The 20,876-nt window shown below is 32.4% G+C and overlaps 2 protein-coding genes across 3 annotated transcripts; one reads left to right on the top strand and one right to left on the bottom strand.

Annotated features, from left to right (window-relative positions):
- The first annotated feature begins 4,369 nt into the window (after positions 1–4,369).
- Positions 4,370–9,616, top strand: LOC110607087 (E3 ubiquitin-protein ligase RNFT1). Its single transcript, XM_021746141.2, has 8 exons — positions 4,370–5,347; positions 5,592–5,668; positions 5,766–5,934; positions 6,960–7,048; positions 7,147–7,311; positions 7,419–7,496; positions 8,050–8,153; positions 9,137–9,616. The coding sequence occupies exons 1-8, from the start codon at positions 4,732–4,734 to the stop codon at positions 9,240–9,242; spliced, it is 1,404 nt and encodes a 467-aa protein (XP_021601833.1). The 5' UTR covers positions 4,370–4,731; the 3' UTR covers positions 9,243–9,616.
- An 852-nt stretch (positions 9,617–10,468) lies between these two features.
- LOC110606990 lies at positions 10,469–18,777 on the bottom strand. 2 transcript variants are annotated; one of them, XM_021746028.2, is made up of 7 exons: positions 18,645–18,777; positions 18,259–18,557; positions 18,004–18,180; positions 17,619–17,732; positions 17,041–17,229; positions 16,251–16,415; positions 10,469–11,038 (listed from the first exon to the last, which is right to left on the bottom strand). In XM_021746028.2, exons 2-7 carry the CDS (start codon positions 18,538–18,540, stop codon positions 10,697–10,699), a joined length of 1,269 nt encoding a protein of 422 aa, XP_021601720.1. In that variant the 5' UTR covers positions 18,541–18,557; positions 18,645–18,777; the 3' UTR covers positions 10,469–10,696. The 2 variants fall into 2 exon arrangements, with proteins under 2 accessions (XP_021601720.1, XP_021601721.1); XM_021746029.1 differs by having other exon boundaries at positions 18,668–18,752.
- Between the last annotated feature and the right edge of the window lie 2,099 nt (positions 18,778–20,876).

Here is a 20,876-nt window from a genome sequence, read left to right as displayed (position 1 = left end):
GATTTTAAAGAATGTAATAATTAATATCTCAATCAATTTTAGCTATTAAATATTATAAAATTGTTTAAAACGCTCTCAGTACAAAATGAATAATTAGTAGACATATTTTACAAAATGGAAAGACCAATTAATAATTTTTTACAGGGATTAAATGATAAAATACTTAACAGCTAAATTAATGGAAAGACTAATTAGTATATTATTTAATACCTCAAGAATATTTTAATATATTTTTAAAATCAAGAGATCAACTAATGAGTACTAAATAGTGAATTTTCTTTATAAAAAATTTTAAAATTTGCTCAATATGGAGAGAATAATTAGTAGACATGTTTATAAAATTGAGAGACCAACTAATAAATTTTTTCATACTACAAGGATTAAATAGTAAAAAATTTAATAAAAAAGATTAATTAGTATAGATTGTCTATAATTTCAAGAATATTTTAATGTATTTTTTAAAATTAAGGAACTAATTAATGAATTTTTTTATATCATTGAGATTAAATAGTAAATTTTTTTTATAATAATAAAATAAAATTATATTTTATAAATTGAATGAATGTTTACTTTTTAAAAAATAAATTTAATTAATGAAGATAAAATTTTAAAATTGTCAATAATAATATAATAAAAGTTGTAAAGAAAAATAAGAGTTTGATAGAATATATAATAAGAAAATCAATATTTGTAATTTGTAGTTTTTAAATTTTTAATTTTAAAAATATTTTTTAACGAGTAGTAAAAATAAAAATATAATACTTTCAACGATTTTTCGATCTTCGATTTGAAAAAATTGGTTATGCAGAGTGAATTTGAGGAAAGAGATAAGTGAATGAAAAAAAAGAGTTAATTATTTAGATATATTTTTATTTTTATGGGGTGTTTAAATTATTTTATAATGGTATTACATGAAAACTTATTATTGTAGGTGAAAGGAGTTTTACACTAATTAAATTGAAGTTCAGAGAGTTTTAGGTTATGAATTAAAATTTAGATACGATGTTGTTATAACACCCTGAATTTAGAGATGTGCAGTGAAATAAATTCAGTTCTTAAAACGTGTTTGGTTTAGTTGTTAGATATAATTGATAGGTAATTATAACCGGTAATTGATAACTGATTATAGTCGATATATATTAGGGTATTGATATATAAAATGATTGATATGAATGGAGTTTTATGCTAACTAAATTGAAGTTCAGAGAGTTTTAGGTTATGAATTAAAATTTAGATATGACGTTGTTATAACACCCTGAATTTAGAGGTGTGCAGTGAAATGTGTTCAGTTCTTAAAACGTGTTTAGTTTAGTTGTTAGATATAATTGATAGCTGATTATAACCGGTAATTGATAATTGATTTTAGCTTATATATATTAGAATATTGATATATATTAATTTATTATATTAATGAAATAAATATAAAATTATTAATTTATTATATAACATATATAAAAGTACTAATTAATTCATTAGTTATTTTGGGATAGATGTGTATTGCTAAAGAGTTTAGTGGTATAGGGTTTAGCAATTTTATTTGCCATTAATTTAGCTATGCTTGGAAAGTAGAGGGTTAGAGACTTATTTCTGATCAAAGTATTCTTTTTTATTGGATTCTCAAAACTAAATATTTTCATAATAGTGATTTTCTTTCGATAGAGGTGGATTCTAATCCTAGTTTTATTTGGAAGAGTCTCCTACAGTTCAAGGATTTGCTAAATATTAGTGTTAGATGGAGAATAGGGGATGGCTCTTTGGTAGATATTTGGGGTGATCTATGGCTTCCTAATAAGGATAATTTTCACTCCACTAATTGATGGTTGGCAGGAGTTTAAGGTTTCCAATTTAATTGATAAGATTTAGCAATTCACTAAGGATGGAAAACATTATGTCAAATCTAGGTATCATGTTGCTATAAGGAATGATTAAGGGTTCTCTCAATTTGTGGTGTCAGGAGAGCGGAAGATGATTTGGACACTTCATCTCCTCCCTAAAGTTATGAACTTCCTTTAGAGAGCTTTAAGAGGGGTTTTTCCATCTCGGATAAACTTGGCAAATAATTATGTTGATATAAGTATAGATTGTCCTTTATGTGGCATGGTCATTGTTCTGTTGCTATAGAGTTTTGGACTCTTATTAATTTGAGAATGAATTTGGCTTTTTTTCCTTCTTTGCAAGAATTTTTTTAGATATATAGTGAGTTTTTAGGACTTCACTCTTGTGGATAAGATGGGCGTTACAACGTGGAGTATATGATACCATAGGAATTTTCTTGTGTGGCAGGGAAAGGTTGCTAGTGCTCATGATATTGTTCGGATAGGTTCTTATGAGTAGCCTTCGGGTTTATAGTCATGTGGTTCATTCTATTTGGCAAAAACCTATGGTTGGCATATTAAAATATAATGTTGATATTGCAATATATAGAAATTTGAGTTGTATCTCCTTTGAGGAAATTATTAGATATTCTAATAGTTTGTTTGTCTCTAGTTTATCTAGCACTTACAAGATTACCTTTTGCCTATTATAATTAAAACTTTTTTTTTAAGGGAGATTCTAAGTTGATTGTGTAGCACTTTGTTTTATAATATTGATATTAAGATGAATGCGAACTTAGTTGTGGATGTTTGTTTTTCTGAGACATATGATAATTGGTCTAAATTTAAACAGGTTGTTATGAATTATTATGTTATTTTAGCACAGAGTTTTTATTGGATTTTGTCTTGGGTAAGGAGGCAAGCTAATGTTATTGCCTCGTAGTTAGGGGTGAGCATTCGGTCGGTTCGGTTCAAAATTGAACCAAATTGAATAAATCGAAAATCGAAATTTTAGTATTTATAAAAATCAAACCGAATCGATTTTGGTCAGAAACCGAATCGAACCGAACCGATCTGATTCGGTTCGATTCGGTTCGGTTTGATCGGTTTTTATTTTTAATAATTTTTTAATTTTTTTACACTTTATTTTTAATATTTTAAAATTTAATTAAAATATTTTAATTTTAACATGATTTAATTTCTCTATATTATTGAAAAAACATATTATTATCACTAATCAGTTCGGTTCAGTTTTTTTGGTTTTTTTCTGATTAAAATCGAACCGAACTAAAATTTCTGAAATTAAAAATCGAACTGAATCGAAATATATAAAAAATTGAACTAAAATTTTAAATCAATTTGGTTCGATCAATTTTTTCAGTTTGAACCGAATACTGCTCACCCTACTCAGTAGCGGCTACTTTTTATGCTGCCCTTCATGTTTGGTCTAAGCCTTCAAGCTCTATTGTCAATTTTTTACCTCGAAAGGATTGTAAATCAGGTGTATTGGAGAGTGTATGGGCTGGATTTAGATAGCCTTTTCATAATGTTTGTTTGTTCTTAATATATTTGATAATTTAAAATATAAAATTTTAAAATTTAATATTTTTTATATATATATTAATATAATAATAAATATTATGACAAGTTTAATTATCATTTATAGTATTTGTAATTTACATGTAAAAATTTTAATTTTAAAAAATTATAATTAATAATTTATAAAAAAATAATATAATCTAAAATAAATTATCAACTGATTGAAAATATCTTTAATTTTAGATCCGATTCAAAATGCAGTTGACAGGCTGGATCTATAAGCTACACTTTACTCATTTATTTTTTTTTTATTGGGTATTAGTTTGCCTATTTAGATGTTTATTAAGCTATATCCAACAGTTTAAATTAAGAAAATAGGTCTAATTAAATCTATTTTTTTTTCAAGAGTTAAATAAATTCAATTCAAAATTTTGAATCAATTAAATATATATATTTTTATTAAAGGTCAAATAGGTTCTAACATTAATAATAAAATATTAATCTTTTAATAATAAAATATTATTTTTTTATAATTTTAAAAATCAAAAATTTAAAATTTAATTATCATAAATTTTTTTAAAAAATATATAAATATAATAAATTATTTTTAAAATTATAAAAATAATTTTATCATATAAAATAATATTATATTAAATAAGTACTTAACTTTTAAATAAAAGACTTATTTTGCATAAAATTTTAAATTAATTTTATTTAACTTTTAAATAAAAATATAAAAATTTAATTGGACTAACATTTTTTAAACTAAATTTGTGCCCAGTTGACAGTTCAGTGGCGGCATTGGCTTGCTAGTGAAAAGGCTTCCAAGGCCTCAGGCGCAGTAGTTAGGCTTGAAGAACAAGCTGCTCTCGAATCAGATGGGCATCGATGGGCTCTATCATATTCTGTAGGGCTTCCTTTTTATTTGGGCCGTACTATGTTTCTTCTGAAAGGGAATTTCCCTCTGACAAAAAAACACAAACAGCTTGAAGGCTTATTTAATAAAACGGGTTGGTTGAAGTGTCTGGGCCGGAGAAGGTTATCTGTATGGGAGTTTCCTTTTCTGATGACGAAACCTTCTCTTCTTTCCGTTGCTTTCCCTCGTGGATGGATAAACAAATAAAGAGAAAAGGTCAGACTCAGAGACGCCCCTTCTCTACAAATACCAAATACAAATATATATAACAATAATCTTTCAATATAGCCTCTGAAAGAGACATCAAAGACAAGAAACACCCTCCAACCATGGAAATGCCGCGGCAACAACAACAACATCATCATCAATAACAACTGTAGTAGCCAGCCTGTGTTTTGCCTAACAAATCCCAATATTTTTATACCCTTTACTATAATTGACGCAAACCAAGCTTACCCAACAATGGAGACTTGTTCTGCTGCCAGTTCTGATGATATCTTCAGAAATTCTTCTTCTTCTTCTTCTTCTTCGTCGTCGTCGTCTCCGTCCTTTTCGGGTTCGGCAAGCGGCGGCGGTGGCGGCGGCAGTAGAAATATTAGCTCAAGACGATATGGGATCAATATAGCAGCATCGAATTTGATACATGCTCCCTTGACGACCCTTTTGGAATACGCGGGTATTTTAAGAGGAGGAGGAAACGTTTCCTCCGCTGCTCATGAGAGAGAGCAATTGATTCTTCCTCCTCCTGCTGCTGCCGTACGGTCAAGCACTGGTGCTCACCACCACCAGGAGGTTACTATTAGGATAATTGGTGCTGCAGATTCTAATGTTGACCCTACTGTTGAGGCGATGCCTGCGTCATTACCTCTATCAGATGATCAACCTGGTAGAGCTGTTCCTTCTGAAACCCCAACTGTGGATGGGGTTTCCGGGATCACCGCTGACCCCTCTTCCTCTTCTCCTCCTCCTCCTCCTTCTTACCAGAGATATGATATTCAGAACTTCGCTAGGTGGATTGAGCAAATTGTTCCATTCTCTTTGTTGCTTCTACTTGTTTTCATTCGTCAACATTTACAAGGTATTTCTTCTGCTTCTTCCTTTCCTTTCCTTTCCAATTTATGAGTGCCAGTCTTTTTGTTGTTTTCCAACCTTTCAAGCAAGTTGTTTTTCATTTCTGTATTTGTTTTTGCTTAAAGAAAAAGTTTGGGCATCTTGCTGTAAATTTGAATAATGCTGAAATTGAATTTTGGTACCTAAGGAAGTGCTAATTTTTTGTCCAATGCTTGTTAGCTCAATCTTGCTTGAATTTTCATTTATTCCAGGGTTCTGTGTGGCATTGTGGATTGCTGCAATTCTGTTCAAATCAAATGATATTCTAAAGAAACAGACAGCTCTAAAGGTGTTGATACTTGAATTTTGGTTAACTTAGAACAATCAGACTTGTGATGTGAAATTTGTTGGAACCTTTCTGAGATCGTTGTTGCTGATTTCTGCAGGGGGAGAGAAAGAATTCTATTACTATAGCCATTACTTTAGGGTTCATGCTTCATGTGATGTCAATTTATTGGTGGTATAGAAATGATGACCTTCTATATGCATTGGTCTTACTTCCTGTGAGCACTATACCTCCTTTCTGGCATGCTTTATTTATCATCGTGGTAAATGGTAAGTGCTTGTTACAGTCTCCTTCTGCTATATGCCTATGAAAATTAGGTGTGAACATGTGTTCTGAAGTTGCAGCGAATTTATACAAAAATGTTATTTCTTGCAATGTAAAGCAAAGTGGCCTTTATATCTTATCCTATGGACTATTTCTTTCATGTGATTTTTTTGGGGGATGAGAAAGTTAATAAAGACTCAATAATATACATACATACGTACATGCACACATACACATATATATTTGATCAAAATTTCTAGTTAGACAGATTTTTTATGATGAATTCTTTTCCTTTTTTTTAGGGTTTCCTCCTTCCATGAACTAATTAAAAGATTGAATGTCTAAGGGATGATATTGATATGTAATAACATCATGATAACACCCACCAATCCTCATTGAAATGATTTGCATATTAGAATTATTTTTACTCAGTCCTGGGGACTGTTCTTATGATGTTTTTAATATGCAGTGACTTATACTGTTAAACTTTCTTCATTGAAGCAATGAACGGTTCATTGGCATTCTCTAATTGAATATAATAGGTTTTTGCATTTCCTATTGACCCCTTCTAGGAGAAAGGAAAAGGGGGAAAATTTGAATGTTCGCTTTTGTTTATTTTCAGAAAACTTTCTCATTTTTAAGAAAGTCAAGAACTGTTAGGAATTTTGTTGAGTGATAAATAAATGAAAAATATTTTCTTGGCAAGTCTATTTTTCCATTTTTGGCAATTTAAAGAGATCTTTTAGGAAACTACTTTTGAAGAGACATTTTTAAATAGTTTCCAAATTCTGTCTTCTATTTAGAAATCTGGAATGTGTTTACTACTGTTTTTTCAATTACAGGAGAAATTTTTTACTTTCAGTGGGTAAATGCATTCCATATTACATGGAAAATGCAGTAGAAGATAGGTATAAAAATGGAGTAGAATATGTACTCCTTTTGCTCAAATTAAACACACCCTATGAGTCTCTTTTATTGGTAGATATATCTATATGGCCTAAACATTTCAGTAAATTCCCTTCCTTTTCAGATGCTATGGTGCGGCAGGTTGCAATGGCCTTCAAATGTATACTCTTGATGTATTACAAGAATGGCAGAGGGCACAGTTACCGTAAGCAGGTTACTCATGTCACAAACAAAATTCTACGAGCATTGCTTTGAAACTTTATTGTGTTTTATGCAATTTCACATGATATTTACAGCTTTTCCTTTTACAGGGTCAAATGCTAACTTTGGTTGAGTATTTTTTGTTATTGTACCGTGCCCTGTTGCCAGCTCCTGTCTGGTATAAGTTCTTCTTAAACAAAGAGTATGGAAGTTTTTTTTCTTCGTTAATTACAGGATTGTATTTAACCTTCAAGCTTACATCAGTCTTGGGAAAGGTATGTTTGTCTGCAGAAATAAGATGCTATCTTTCAACTAAATTGCTCTTTCCCATTTTATGGAGAAAAAACTTCAAAGATAATAGTTTATTTATATCAATTTGTAGGTTCGATCGTTCTTTACAGCATTGAGGGCTTTATCATCTAAAGAAATTCACTATGGTTCTAAAGCCACATCTGAACAGGTAAGTCATCCTGTTTAATCGGTATAATACCATTTTGCTCTCTCTCTCTCTCTCTCTCTAGTTGGGGCCATAAGATGACTGCACCTGAATCCTTACCTCCTCCAAAGAATGGAGAAATGTAACCTTTTCATCTTTGGATGTGAAACAATTAATTTCTTGATGATGATTTGGAGTTATCCAAATTCTAGGGGGTTTTGAATTTTGTGATGCCTTCTTTTCTTGGTGTGGCTTTTAGTCAGTTTCAGTTCAAGCAACCTGCCTTGCTGTAGTCAGGTTGAATTTAATGTTTAAAGTTTATGGTGCCAGTGGCCTCCTTACAATCAATGAAAAAGAACATGTCATTGATCTGCTAACATTCAGGTTTAACTGGCATATAGATGTGAAATGCTTTTTGCGCATATGAAAGGTGGTCATTGCATTGCCTGGTGCCCTCCATCTTCAGTTCCTCATTAGTTTGTTTTCAATTATGTACCATGAATTCTTTATGTTTGATTTATTCTTTTCCTGCATGTGGTTGTCTGCATACTTTAAGTTGTTAGCAATGAATGTGTAGGTCAATGCTGCTGGAGATCTCTGTGCTATTTGCCAAGAGAAGATGAGTGCACCAATTTTGCTGCGCTGTAAACATATTTTCTGTGAAGAATGTGTATCACAATGGTAATTTCCTCCACTTTTAGTCCCTCTATACTTAAGAGCATGTGTGTGTCTCACTTCTGAGTTGTGAATGCAGGAGCTAGTTTCCAAAAAGACCACAACTTAGTAAAAATTATAAGAAAAGAAGAAAATAAAAAGCCAATTTCCTAAACAAAGCCAATATGAAGTTTCAAAGCCTTGCTCAACTCTTTTAGCTTCTAGTATTCCTAGTTTTAATCAATAGGTAAAAGGAGATCATAGTTGCTCCTATCTCCTTAGGTTCATCTTCATTTTCTTCTTCTCGTACAATAGTACCTCAAGGGAGTTCCTATTAGATAAGAGGATAGTTACTGTGTGCTTTGCATTAAGGACTGGTTGAATAAACTAGATCACTGCCTTCTGCGTATAAGACACTTAAGAAAGGATTCATACCTGCCCTACCTCTGGTTTTAGTGCTCACGCTTGTGTTTGTGCATGTATGCTTAACGCTGTTGATTTCAAAGTCTTTGCTCATAAACGGCAGTCTATACCTGGTTTCTGTAGCTTCCTTCATTTCACTTTATGAGATAACAATTGGTGTTCAAAATACTTTTCTCAAGTGAGAATGTGAAACATTTTTGCAGCTTGGAACCTCACAAGCTGCGAAATCTCTAATCTGAAATCACCAATTCATGTGAACTACTGTGTTTAATTTTAGATGACTGAAAGTGATGGTTAGAGCAAGGGGTGGAATAAGGGTAATCTCCATTTTATAAACTGCAATCACCATTTTATTTTTTGAATGAGCACCATTGATTTTGTCCCAGAACTACTAGTTCATTGGATTTTGCTTCCTGGATTTCTTGAACTTTATTGGAGTTTTTGACCCACGATCAATTTTGTCGCCTGTTCTTTGCTGGGTTTGATAAATATTTGAATTTGCTCTAATGTGTTGCTTCACTACCTTTCTCTTTAGGAGAATTGCCATCTTTTCCTTTGCTTTATTCATTGCTAATTTGGCGTTTCAGGTTTGAGCGAGAAAGGACATGTCCATTGTGTAGGGCATTGGTTAAACCTGCAGATATCAGGTCATACGGTGATGGTTCAACTAGTTTGTTTTTCCAGTTATTTTAAGATCGCTGCTTGCTGAAAACCCAGAATCCCACTGGGAAAACAAAGGTCATCTTTTCGGTTTTCCAGTTGTGTATATTTTCTTTCCATCAAGTGTAGTTTACATCTGATCCAGATTGACAGTTCAGTCACAGATAAGAGGAGGAATCATATGCGAATTTATTGTAATCTGCAATCATTAATCACATGAAATTCTTGTTCTACATATATTTTTTTGAGATGATAAAGCTCATAATGGATAGATAAAGAGGCTGCTCTTTTGGATCCCACGTTGAACATGGATGGGCGTGGGTTGAGATGTAAGGGTTAGCACACAGACAAAGTTGTTATGGTTTTGTCAAGAAATGTGTCCATTTTCTTGTTTCGTTTCACTTCAATTTGGATCGTAAGTGGGTTGATCTTTGTTGATCTTTTGAGATTCCACATCCTATATGGATAGTCGCCTGAGCTGAGATGTAAAGATTAGCATACCTTGATAACTGTGGTTTGTCAAGAAATGTATCCTTACATTTCATTTTTCCCTTTGGATTTTTTTTATCTTCTTAAAGAAAAGGAAAATGAATGAAGATAGAACCCATCCCTATACCTATAAAGGTGGACATTAGCCTGGTTGGTTGGCTGGCTGGTATATCAACTCAGGGATCGTATCAAGAAAGTATATAAACTTTATTTTTAACATAAAACTCATTTAATTTTCTATTTAAATAACATAACCCATTTTGTCTGCAATATAAAGTTTCTATATTAATTTGCTGATTGTGTCATTTGTTAAATTAAAAAAATGTATATAATATTTAATTAATTTTTTTTGTGTAAATTACCCATAAAAAAGGATTTGTAGCAGTTGTAAAAATGAGATTAAAACCTAATCAAAGCAGGCTGCCATTCAAGAAAGATATATTTTTCCCAATGCTAAAGAATTTGCAAGAGAAATCAACGAAGCATCCCAAATTTGTGAAGGCAAGGGCAATCCAACTTTGAAATAATGATATTCTAACGAAGTTTATGCAAACTTACACTTATAAAACTCTCATTCTGGATTCAATACGTCCTTTTGAGTAACCTCCAGCTATGCATTCTGGGTTCATAAAGTTGGGTAATTGCATCATCAGCTTGGATCTCAGCAGGCAAAAGGAAGGTGAGTACCCTTATCCATCACCATGGGGAAGTGCGTGCGCTGCACAAATCCTTGAGATAATTAAGCTAAAAGAAAGAACAAATTCAGAAGATGTTCATAAAAAAGATTGTGGTTTTAACATGATAGCAAGCGTAAGAGTACATAATAGGGAATGTACATCAGTATCAGCCCAGCAAAGACTGAAAATGAATTACAGAAACGTATATCAAGGACAATAACACAGTTACAATTTCAAATTTGTAAACCAACAACATAAAATATGTGGTGTTACTATCCAAACAGGTGGGTTTGAGTGCTTTTCAACACCCACTGCAGTAACCTATGAACTTGGTGGGGCAGCACTTCGAGGATTCTCCAAGAGCCCAGGTGGCGGCACAGGGTGTGGAGCCATCTCGCGAGTTGATGGAAGACTAGAATCAAGGCGAACCTCAGTAGGTAGTGGAGGTAGAGACGTGGGAACAGAGTGAGTATTGGACACTACCTTGATGGGATAAACCTCGGTTACTTCCTCAGTGCCTTCATCCAAGTATACAACATCTTGCATGGTAAGCTGGTGGTATTCAACAACCTCCCTTAGGAAGCGATTCTCACGAGCATAGACTGAGTTCTCATGTGCTAATCGAGCCTTCTCTGATAAGAGCGTTTCAAGTTGAAGCCGAATCTAGAACAGAAAAATGCCATCAGAATACAAACTCTTTTAATACAAAGAAAATAACCCTTTTATCATTAATTCCATTCACTAGCAGAATATTTTTCTACCCTTAAATTTCTCGTTAGCAAATAGAATTTAATCACCAAAAAACCATTGAGTTGTGTTCTACTCGGGCAATTTAGATAACAAGAAAGAAGGTACCATCCCGCAAGATGGCTTTTAACATCTTGTTTAAACTCCAGAGGATCACATATCCTTCGCATAGTCTAAAACTCCAGTCAAACAGATTCCTAAATTGGACACAGGTAGCCTAACCAAAAGAACATGCCAACACATACCTATCAAGAGATAGACTCTACCCAGAACAATATATCAACAAAAGTTGCTCATAGAATCAAAATTTTAATTGGTCCAGAACTGGTAATAGAGCCTGCTTATGGCAATATGATAGCAAACAACATGAAATAGAAGCAGGGTTCAAAACCATATGTGCCAGCTTGATGACACATCTTTCAGATGATTAGATGAGAGATCCAATTTGGAAACCTACGGTTAATCTAGTTAAACCCCTACCAAGAAAGAAGGTATTTTGAACAAATACCTCTAGTTGTTAAGTTTTCTTTGTTAAGTATAATTATGTTTGCTTCCTATTTAATATTTTTTTAAAGTATTTTGTTTATTATTATTACAAATCCTAACAGGTTAAGGAATAGCCTAAGTTTCTAAAATTACATTCGCTACCAAATTACTTTCTCAATCTGTAATCATGCAATATTATGATTATCAGAGGTATGCATGCACAGTGATTTTGCTCTCTATCTCTCATTCTCCCTCACAGACATCCTCTCTCATTCTTCTCTGACTCTTATCTGCTTTCTTATTTTTCTCTCAGTAATTGGTATTACAGTGTATTGGGTTATGATGTATGAATCCCATTATTTCGCATTTTTCTTTCTGACTGCAGCTGCACACCACTCCTTGTGCCAGTGTTGTCAAATCTGGCACCTTGGATGCCAGGCACCAAGGACAAAGTACTTTTGAGCCCTATGTCAGCTCATTCACCTAGGCATACAAGCAATTAGGTATACATCTTATCTTGGAGCCTTTAGGCACAAAAAAGAATGCCCCTTGCCAGGCAAATAGATGTAATTTTAAACTCTTATCTTCATGGTGTCCTGCACCATGTTTGATTGTTTCCTAGCACCATTTTAAAGCTGAAAATACAGCATCCACAGTTCACCAAGGAAAAGGATAAATTTTTAAAAAAAAAAGAATTAATAATAAATAGCTAATGTTTCAAAGCTTTCATCCTTCACTCGATGACGGTTCATCCCTTAGAGACATTATTCTAGGGATAAGACAGTTTTCATATAGATATGTTGATGATCCATGCTAGTAGGGTCCTGATCAATTGAACCCTCTCCGTAGGATGTACAATCAATTGGTTCATTTTCAAATCAAACTGAATTGAAAAACCAAACAATCAAACTGCCAAAAAAATATAAAGCAAAGCAAATTAAAAGAAACCGAATCAAACAAAAATTTGATTCTGTTTGATCAATGAAAATTCAGATACACAGTTCATTCCTTCAACACCAACAAAGATTGAAATCTAACTCGCAAAAATATCATTAACAGAAACCCAACTCTTGGAAAAGCAATCCCAATAAATCATACAATAAAAGAAATCCAAGTATCAAATATAGCAATGAATAATTCCCAACTCAGATTTCAAATCACAACCAAATTTCACAGCTTCTCATGCACATACATTAACAACCCTTGCAGTTGTTGATGACCAAAATACACATTTTGGTGGCTTTTTATGAGGGCCAGCATCATCCACTTGCTGTTCCAGGAATTATTGTCTATCGGCCACATTGGAGTAGCCATTCTCGATGACAACACTTTGTGGAAAAGACGACTCTCGCAGAAAGTTGGTCCCAAAGATGAGCCACAAGAGACAAAATAAGGATTCTGAACGAGGGAGTAAAGGTGGTGCAGAAGAAATTAGAAAGAGAATGAAGAGATTAGATTTGGTTTTTTATAGGAATAGCCGGATAGGGTAATGAGCTGAAGAATGAAAGAAAGTAGGATGCACCTGGAATTTTGGTAAGCCCATTTTCCTCTAGGCCTGGGTGGGTTGGACAAAAGCCTTTGTTAACAAATAGGTGCAGTTCAGTATTTTTGGCAAAAATAACAAAACCAAATTGAAATTTGATTTTTTTTTAAAAAAAATATTAATCGAGTTGAACTGTTTAAACCAGAAAACCGAACTAAGTTTGACTCAGTTTGGTTTCTCAATTGGAACGGATTTCTGCTCACCTCTACTTCTAAATACCATATAACTGTTGGGGCAAAATACAAAAAACTTACCATATTATTTTTAGCCTACCTTCAAGTAGGTTCACATGGTTTGGTTTTTGACAAACTAGTACTCTGTGATAACATATGTTAGCAAATGATGTCCAAAATCCAAACAGTCCAACGCTATTGAAATTACACTATTTATCAATTTAAAATTTATTCACATTAAAAGAAACTTAAAAAAATGAAAATAAGCTGTGAAAGATGGCCATAAATCAGATTATAACCACTTCAACAACAGGCAAATCTAGAAACCTGACCCACAGGTAAGAACAAGACCGATAAATAAATTGGGATTTTCCAGGGACTAGTTCCCATGGAGATTCCGCTTGGTCCAATTCCAAGCCAACAAGTAAAGAGACAAAAGGACCAGAAACCCTTAAGGGTAAAGCTGTTGAAGGCTTCTATAGCTAGAACCAAAAGTTGGTAAGAGATTGTATGGGAGGAGAACTAGGTTATCATGTATTTCTCATACTCGATTCCATCAAAAAGGGTTCAAAGTAGCAAATCACAGAGATTATCCAATCTCTGGTGTCCGTTAAAGTTACCATAGTTGTATTTGGCAGTGATGATTTCGTTAGGCCTTTTAGGTTTATTGAATCATGGATGCAAAAGCACAAAGAGGAAGATATCTCAAGTAGGGCTAAGCAGTTTTTGATTAAAACAGAAAAACCAAATGGAACCAAACCGGTTCGATTCAATTGGTTCGTTTTTCAGCTTAAATGGTGTGACCTATCCTTGCAGCTAAGAACTTGCAGCAATCCATCCTTCATTCTGGCCTTCATTAGTGATCAGCCCAATTAAATTAAAACCTAAATTTATAGTTACAGAAATAGAATTTATGATCAATTTATTATGATTCAATTCAATCCAGGACTGGAGCAAATATGAATCAGACATGTAAACTGAAATTGAACAAAATAATTGTTGAATCTATGATTCGCATTTTGAATCTTACACTCAAATTCGATTTTGTGATTCTTACAATTCTGAATATAACAAGGTTGAGAATTTCCTATAATACTTTTCTTATTATTTCCACTCCCTTAATCACTCTCCCATCTCTTTAATTTTTCTCTCCTTCAAATTTTCCTCCTTATCTACCCAACCATTTTTTCCCCTGTTTTCTTCTCTATTTTTTTTTTCTCCTCTTCCTTTCTTCTCTGAAGATATTAGAACTGCTAAGCTAATATTAAAGCTAGCAATTTAGTTCCAGTTCGTTTTTTTACTTGGAATTCTAAAGATGGAATAGAGTAAATAACTGGAAACTTTTCAATATGGTATTATGATTAGGAATATGAATTCTAAATATTTTTGTCATCAAATTAACTCACTGTTTATTCAATTAATATATGTGATACATGTGATAATGAGCTAAACAAGATATTTCACAAGGCCCACCATTAAAAGAAAATGTCTAAAAGTTGGCTGCATAATCATATGATATATATTGAAATATTTTATCTTTCAATGTATTTTGTTGTGTGTGTGTGTGTGTGTGTGTGTGTGTGTGTGTGCGCAGGTGCACATGCGAGCACATGCAATGCATTGGCAATTGATTTGAGAATTTATATCGAATTTTACAATTTGATACAACTCTTCATTTGTAAAATTAAAATCTGATTCGCAATTTATTGTATTTTATACTTGGTCAATCGACTGAAAAAAGCCTAACACTTACGTCATTTTACACTTTAATCCAAATATTTAAATTTTGGATGAATTGATCCAACATTTGCATTTAGTGTAATTTTGGTCAATTTTCAAAAAGCAAAATATGAGAATTTATGTGGCATACTAAATGTAATATTTTGTTTTTTTAAATATAAACTAATTTTACATATGAAAATAATATTAACTCATGCTTACTATAATTAACTGATATATTTAAGTCTAAAAACAATAGTTTAAATATGTAACCCACAGCATCAACAGTAGATAGATTTTATTTTGCAGCAATAATTATGAAGATTTATAAGAGACGTATTATTCTTAATTATTTTGTATATACTGCTATTTTGGATTAAATAAAATGTCTGCTATAAAATAAAATTCATCACTACTGAAGTCGTGGACTGAATATTTAACAATTGGGTTGTTTGTCTTTAATTTTAATTTTGAAAATTGGCCAAAATTGCACTCAAATGTAAACATTAGGCCAATTTATCTAAAAATTAAATGTTTGAATTAAAATGTCAAATGACACACGTTGGGCCTTTTTCATCCAATTGGCCTTTATACTTTGGCTACAAACCATAAAAATGCAAATATTCTTCATCCTAACATAATACTAACACACGTGCTACTCCAAGTAAGTTCTTCATTCCCCATTTATTAAAGCTTCAGCCAACCTTCTATCTATGACTAAAGCCTCATCTCTAGCATATTGTTTTTTCAGATTTCAAGAATGTAGAATACAGAAATGATCACATCTCACACATAGTTCTAGCAACTTGACATAGCAACAAACCATTAAGGAACTAGGTATAGATGCCAAATTGCCTAACTGCAATAATGTGTACATGCAAACTGAGTTTCCGTTAGTATGTTCAGATCAATTAGATATATTTATGTAATAACAAGCTGTCCTAACCCATAAACAAGTATCATCTTTCTGGCTTATGTTCTTCAATTCTTCAATGAACATCTGTTGGTTTTACAACCAGAACATATGCCAAACTTGTTTGAATCTTTAAAAAATGGGAATTAAGAAAAATACAAAGCTTGTAGTGCTTCAATGAGCATCAGTTGGATTGCCAACTAGAACATCACTCAATCATCCCAGATTATTTTTTAATAAATGGAAAATGAGGGAAACATAAAAAAGTTGCAGTGAACAACATGAAATGCATACCAAATCATCATCTTCTGGGTTGTCCCCTCTTTCACGATTATCTCGAAGGATTTTATTTTCTTCCTCCAGCTGAGCGCAACGCTCCTTAGCAAAAGCCAAATCAGCTTTAACAGTTTTTAACTCTCGAAGAAGAAGCTTTGCCTTGGCAGCCATAGCCATTGCAACCTGTTACACAAAGCAACAGCAGATAATACCTCTCACAATGAAAAGAATCAAACTTAGGATGCATATGCTCTCTGCAAGTAATGCTGCATGTCCCACCTATACCCCTTATATAGATTCCTACTAGATTTCTACTCTCAAGTTTCTGTTGCTCCTAAGAATGAACATTCTGGACTGTAAAAAGTACCATCCTGGAGTCTAAGGCGTGTTTGGTTTGAAATTGGAAACAGTTTGTCAACCAACTATATACAGCCCTATAACACTCACAAGTAGCACAAACACCATAGCAAAAATTTCCAGAATATAGCAAGATGTTGTGCTGGAAATAGTAGGATGCTAATTAATGAGAGAAGCATTGGGAGTCAATACAAATTGAAGCATCAAAGCAGTTAGATTATAGATCTAAAACGTTGTGGACATTCAGAAACCTCTAGGAAGCAGGATAGAACTTAGAAACCTCTACCATATGGTAAAACTCAGGCATTCTCCACCTTAGAAATAAATTCTATCTTGTAAGATACAGCCAAACCAATCAGGCAGTTTCCAAGCCAAAACTGCACAAGTTTAGGGCAACCCACACATGCAATATATTCCATTATATGAACCAGTGACACAGCTGCCACCTTACGTCGCGGGATGCTTTTAGTTGAAGCTCTTGATCAGTTTGATTTTGGGTTTGCAGTTGGGGTTGTTGCCATGTGCTACCACGATTAGTTGCCTGATTCTGTGCAGCAGCAGCACCAGGCTTTTTCCTCATGTGCTTACGAGTTTCTTGGATAATGCCTGCAGTCCGATTCTCCACCTTAGTAAGACCCTCCTGAAAAAGCACAATTATGTCTTTCAACATGTCAGAAAATAAGAGCAAGCTGCAGGGTTAGATAATCACCCAAAAGTTCCACAATCTATGTTAATATGCAACTGAGACCTGAACTACAGAAATAGCCAATTACAGCCCTTTTTTACTATAAGTTGCAATTATGTCCAAAGAGCTGCTGAGGGTTGGACATAATGCAACTTCGATTTTCTCAGGCCACAATTGCATGCTTGCATACAGTGATAAGCTCAAAACGATAGGTTTAAGACTTGGAAAGAACGCTCTAAAGGATGATTTTTTGTGTGCATTAAGCAAGTGCACAAACACAAAATAATCACCAAAGAAGTCCATTTATTTTGAATCCAAAGTGCAAAGTATCTAATGAGGCTCACCTCAACAGCATTACCAATGTAATTTATGGAAGACGAGATCGCATTTATTCCCTTCTGTAATGTAGGACTGTCTGTTTTTCTATGGCTGTCATGATCGGGGTATGGATTCTGGTACTGCAAACAAAACATATTCACAACTCATGCTTCAGCAAAATATGCAAGCATTTGATAAGTATAAGACAATGGCATGGAGTGTCACAAGAACAAGGTATTAGAAATGTGAATTTAAAGAGGGAAAAAAAAAGGACCACCTAGTTAATAAGCAAATTTATTAAGCTTAGGACTAAAGCTTGGATCCTCATAAAGTGTTAATCCTTGATATTAGAAAGCTCCCACCTTTTTTACTCAACAAGGCAAGTGCTGGAATGCTAGATTGAATTCTGACCTTGGGTTTAGTTGAAGCGTAAGGAACATGATGGGGGGCTCTCCCAGGTGAATCCACTTGTTGAGGAGCATTATCATCTTCGAGAATGGATTTAGCTTTCCTAGCAAGACTACCCCAAAATCCTTGTTTTGATTCATTTATATTTCGCATTGAAATATACTCATGGGACTTCGAATCCTACATTAACCCAGAAAAAAAAAAGCCATTATTAATGGGTTACAATCGGAAGTTTGATCTGTGAGCTGAAAGGTTTACCTTGGAAGAAGAAAAGGAAGTGGTGGTTGTGGTGGTGGTGGTACTGACGTTTGAAGCAGGAAAAGAAGAAGCAGAGGAGGAAGAAAGATAGGGCTGTTTGAAGCCGTAAGCGGAGGAGAGAGAAGAATCCCGATGGGCGGCGGAAGATTCTCGTATGGCTCTAGCAGCAAGTGAAGTTGAAGAATAAGAGTTGCTGGTTTCATCGTCTTCCACTTCCTTGTCATATGAAGTGGAGATTGAAGGCTTTGTAGTAGCAGTATGTTGCTTCCTTCTATAAGCCATTGGTACGAATTTGTGAGCTAAAAATCAAGAAGCAGAAAATGAAGATGATGATGCGATCCAAAACCCCAAAATCAGAAGCAAAGCAGAGAAGCTACAGCGTTTACCAGCTACAGTACGACAGATTTACCCCAAAATACGACAGTGTATGAAAAGGGTCTACAGATCTCGTATCTTGCTCTTGCCAGTCAGGTCCTATAGCGTCTGCGCCTCCGTTCTGTTTTCTGAAATTTTATGAGAAATTAATATTTAGTCCCTGTATTGTTAAATTAATTAATTAATTTTTATTTTAAAAATAAAAAAAATCTAATTAAAATTTTATATTTTTATTTTAAGAATTAAATAAAATTTTTTATTTAATTAAACTCTTTATTTTTATTCAACGATCAAATACATTATATTTTAGTATTATATTATTTTTATAATAAACTTTCATTTTTATAATTTTAAAAATTATTTATTATTTCTATTTTTATAATATAAACATTAAATAGTAAGTTTCAAATTTTCTTTAAATTATTTTTGGTCCTTCTGTCTTAATTAAATTAAGTGGTTGATCCTATTATTTTAAAAAATATATTAATTGATCCTTATATTTTTATTCATTTTATTATTTAATCTATCCATCCAGTTTAAATAACCTTTCTACGTGGGTCATATTCGATTCAAATAGAAAAATTGACAGAATCGAATTAATTTGAAATTTTGATTTGGTTTTTTATTTATTTCAGTTCGATTCAGTTTTTAATTTTAAAATTTTTTATTATTTCAGTTTGATTCAATTTTGATCAGAAAAAAATTATAAAAATCAAATCAAATCGATTAGTGATGATAATATATTTTCAATAATACAGAGAGATTAAATCATATTACAGTTAAAATATTTTAATTAAATTTTAAAATACTAAAAAATAAAGTGTAAAAAATAAAAAAAAATATTAAAATTTAAACAGATAAAATCAAATCGAATCGAATCAAATCGATTTGATTTGATTCGATTTTTTATCAAAATCAGTTCGGTTCGATTATCATAAATACAAAAATTTTAATTTTCAGTTTATTCAGTTTGATTCGATTTTAAATCAAACCGACCGAATGCTCACCCCTATTGTTTGGTAAGGAGGCTAAATGATTCAAGACTTCAAAAATAGAGATTAACTATATGAATTGAATGAAATTCGTCTAAGATTAAATAAAATAAACTTGGAGGGTAATCAATTTGTTTTTCCAAAATAGGGAGAAAATAGTTATTTTCATTTAAATAAAAATTAAACAATAATTTTTTCCTTAAGTTTTGGTGAATTATTGTATAGTTACTGAGTTTGCAATATTAATTATTAGGCAATAAATGATATCATTTAAGTATGGTTTTATATTCTTCTATCAACTTCGTTTTATTATTAAAAAATTTCTAACTTTAATTTTATTTAGCAAAATCTCCCTTATATACAATAACAAGTCTATCGATTAAAAAAAGAAAGAAAGCTCTTTTATTTTATTTCTCTTTATATTTAAAAAATATTTTTTAAAAAAATATTTTGTATGAAAAATATTTTCTAATAAAATAATATATTTTTATTTTTTAATTTTAATTTAAAAATAAAATATATTAATAAATTTATATATAAAAGTCTTATTACACTCAAAATTTAGAAAATGACATTTTCCTTAAAATAATACATTTATTTTTAATTAGAAAAATATTTTTTTTTAATTAAATTTTTTGAGTGTTTCAAACCATTACAAAAAATAGACTATTAGCAATGGGTTAGGGATGAATACTTTAATTACATATTTTCGACAGAATTTTAAAAAATTAGTGATGGAATTTATTTCATCGCTAATCCATAAAAAATGTTTAAATAATACATTATAAAAAAACCTCTAAAACATCTCTTTCATTTTCAAATTTTTCAGCCGCACCTCACTTTCCTCTCCTCTCCCAAGCCAACGTCACACGCCATCATCTCCCCTCCCATACCGTTGACACCATCGCAGCAGTTGAAGTGACGAATAGCTCTCGAGATGCGGCACTGCCTCGACGCTGTCGCGGGAAAATCGACGCCGTCGTGGGAAGACCGACATTGCCGCGAGACGAATGACACTGCCCCTCCACATACGATTGACACGGCTGAATGCTCCCCTCTACAATGCGGCATCGCCATTGTTGCTGCTGCCGCATGATTTCTTAATTTATGATGCCTATTTCTCACATTTGAATTTAATCAAAAGAATTAAGGTTAGTTTTTAATTTTGCAATAAATTTTGAAGTTGTAAATTTTTTTTATGGATGATTTATGGGAAAAAAAATATTGTAGCAAGATTTATATTTAGTATCT

The sequence above is a fragment of the Manihot esculenta genome, chromosome 18, assembly GCF_001659605.2.
Source record: "Manihot esculenta cultivar AM560-2 chromosome 18, M.esculenta_v8, whole genome shotgun sequence".
NCBI classification, from domain to species: Eukaryota; Viridiplantae; Streptophyta; class Magnoliopsida; order Malpighiales; family Euphorbiaceae; genus Manihot; species Manihot esculenta.
The sequence above is the reverse complement of the archived record's forward strand: the minus strand, read 5'-3'. Positions and strand labels throughout refer to the sequence as shown.

Coding starts and splice junctions, on each gene's coding strand:
- LOC110606990 (XM_021746028.2), bottom strand. CDS start 18,540: ATGGCTTATAGAAGGAAGCAACATACTGCTACTACAAAGCCTTCAATC. Junction 17,733..18,003: donor ACGCTTCAACTAAACCCAAG/GTCAGAATTCAA, acceptor TTTTGTTTGCAG/TACCAGAATCCATACCCCGA. Junction 11,039..16,250: donor ACCCAGAAGATGATGATTTG/GTATGCATTTCA, acceptor TTTCTGTTCTAG/ATTCGGCTTCAACTTGAAAC.
- LOC110607087 (XM_021746141.2), top strand. CDS start 4,732: ATGGAGACTTGTTCTGCTGCCAGTTCTGATGATATCTTCAGAAATTCT. Junction 7,049..7,146: donor GGCACAGTTACCGTAAGCAG/GTTACTCATGTC, acceptor TTCCTTTTACAG/GGTCAAATGCTAACTTTGGT. Junction 7,497..8,049: donor CTAAAGCCACATCTGAACAG/GTAAGTCATCCT, acceptor ATGAATGTGTAG/GTCAATGCTGCTGGAGATCT.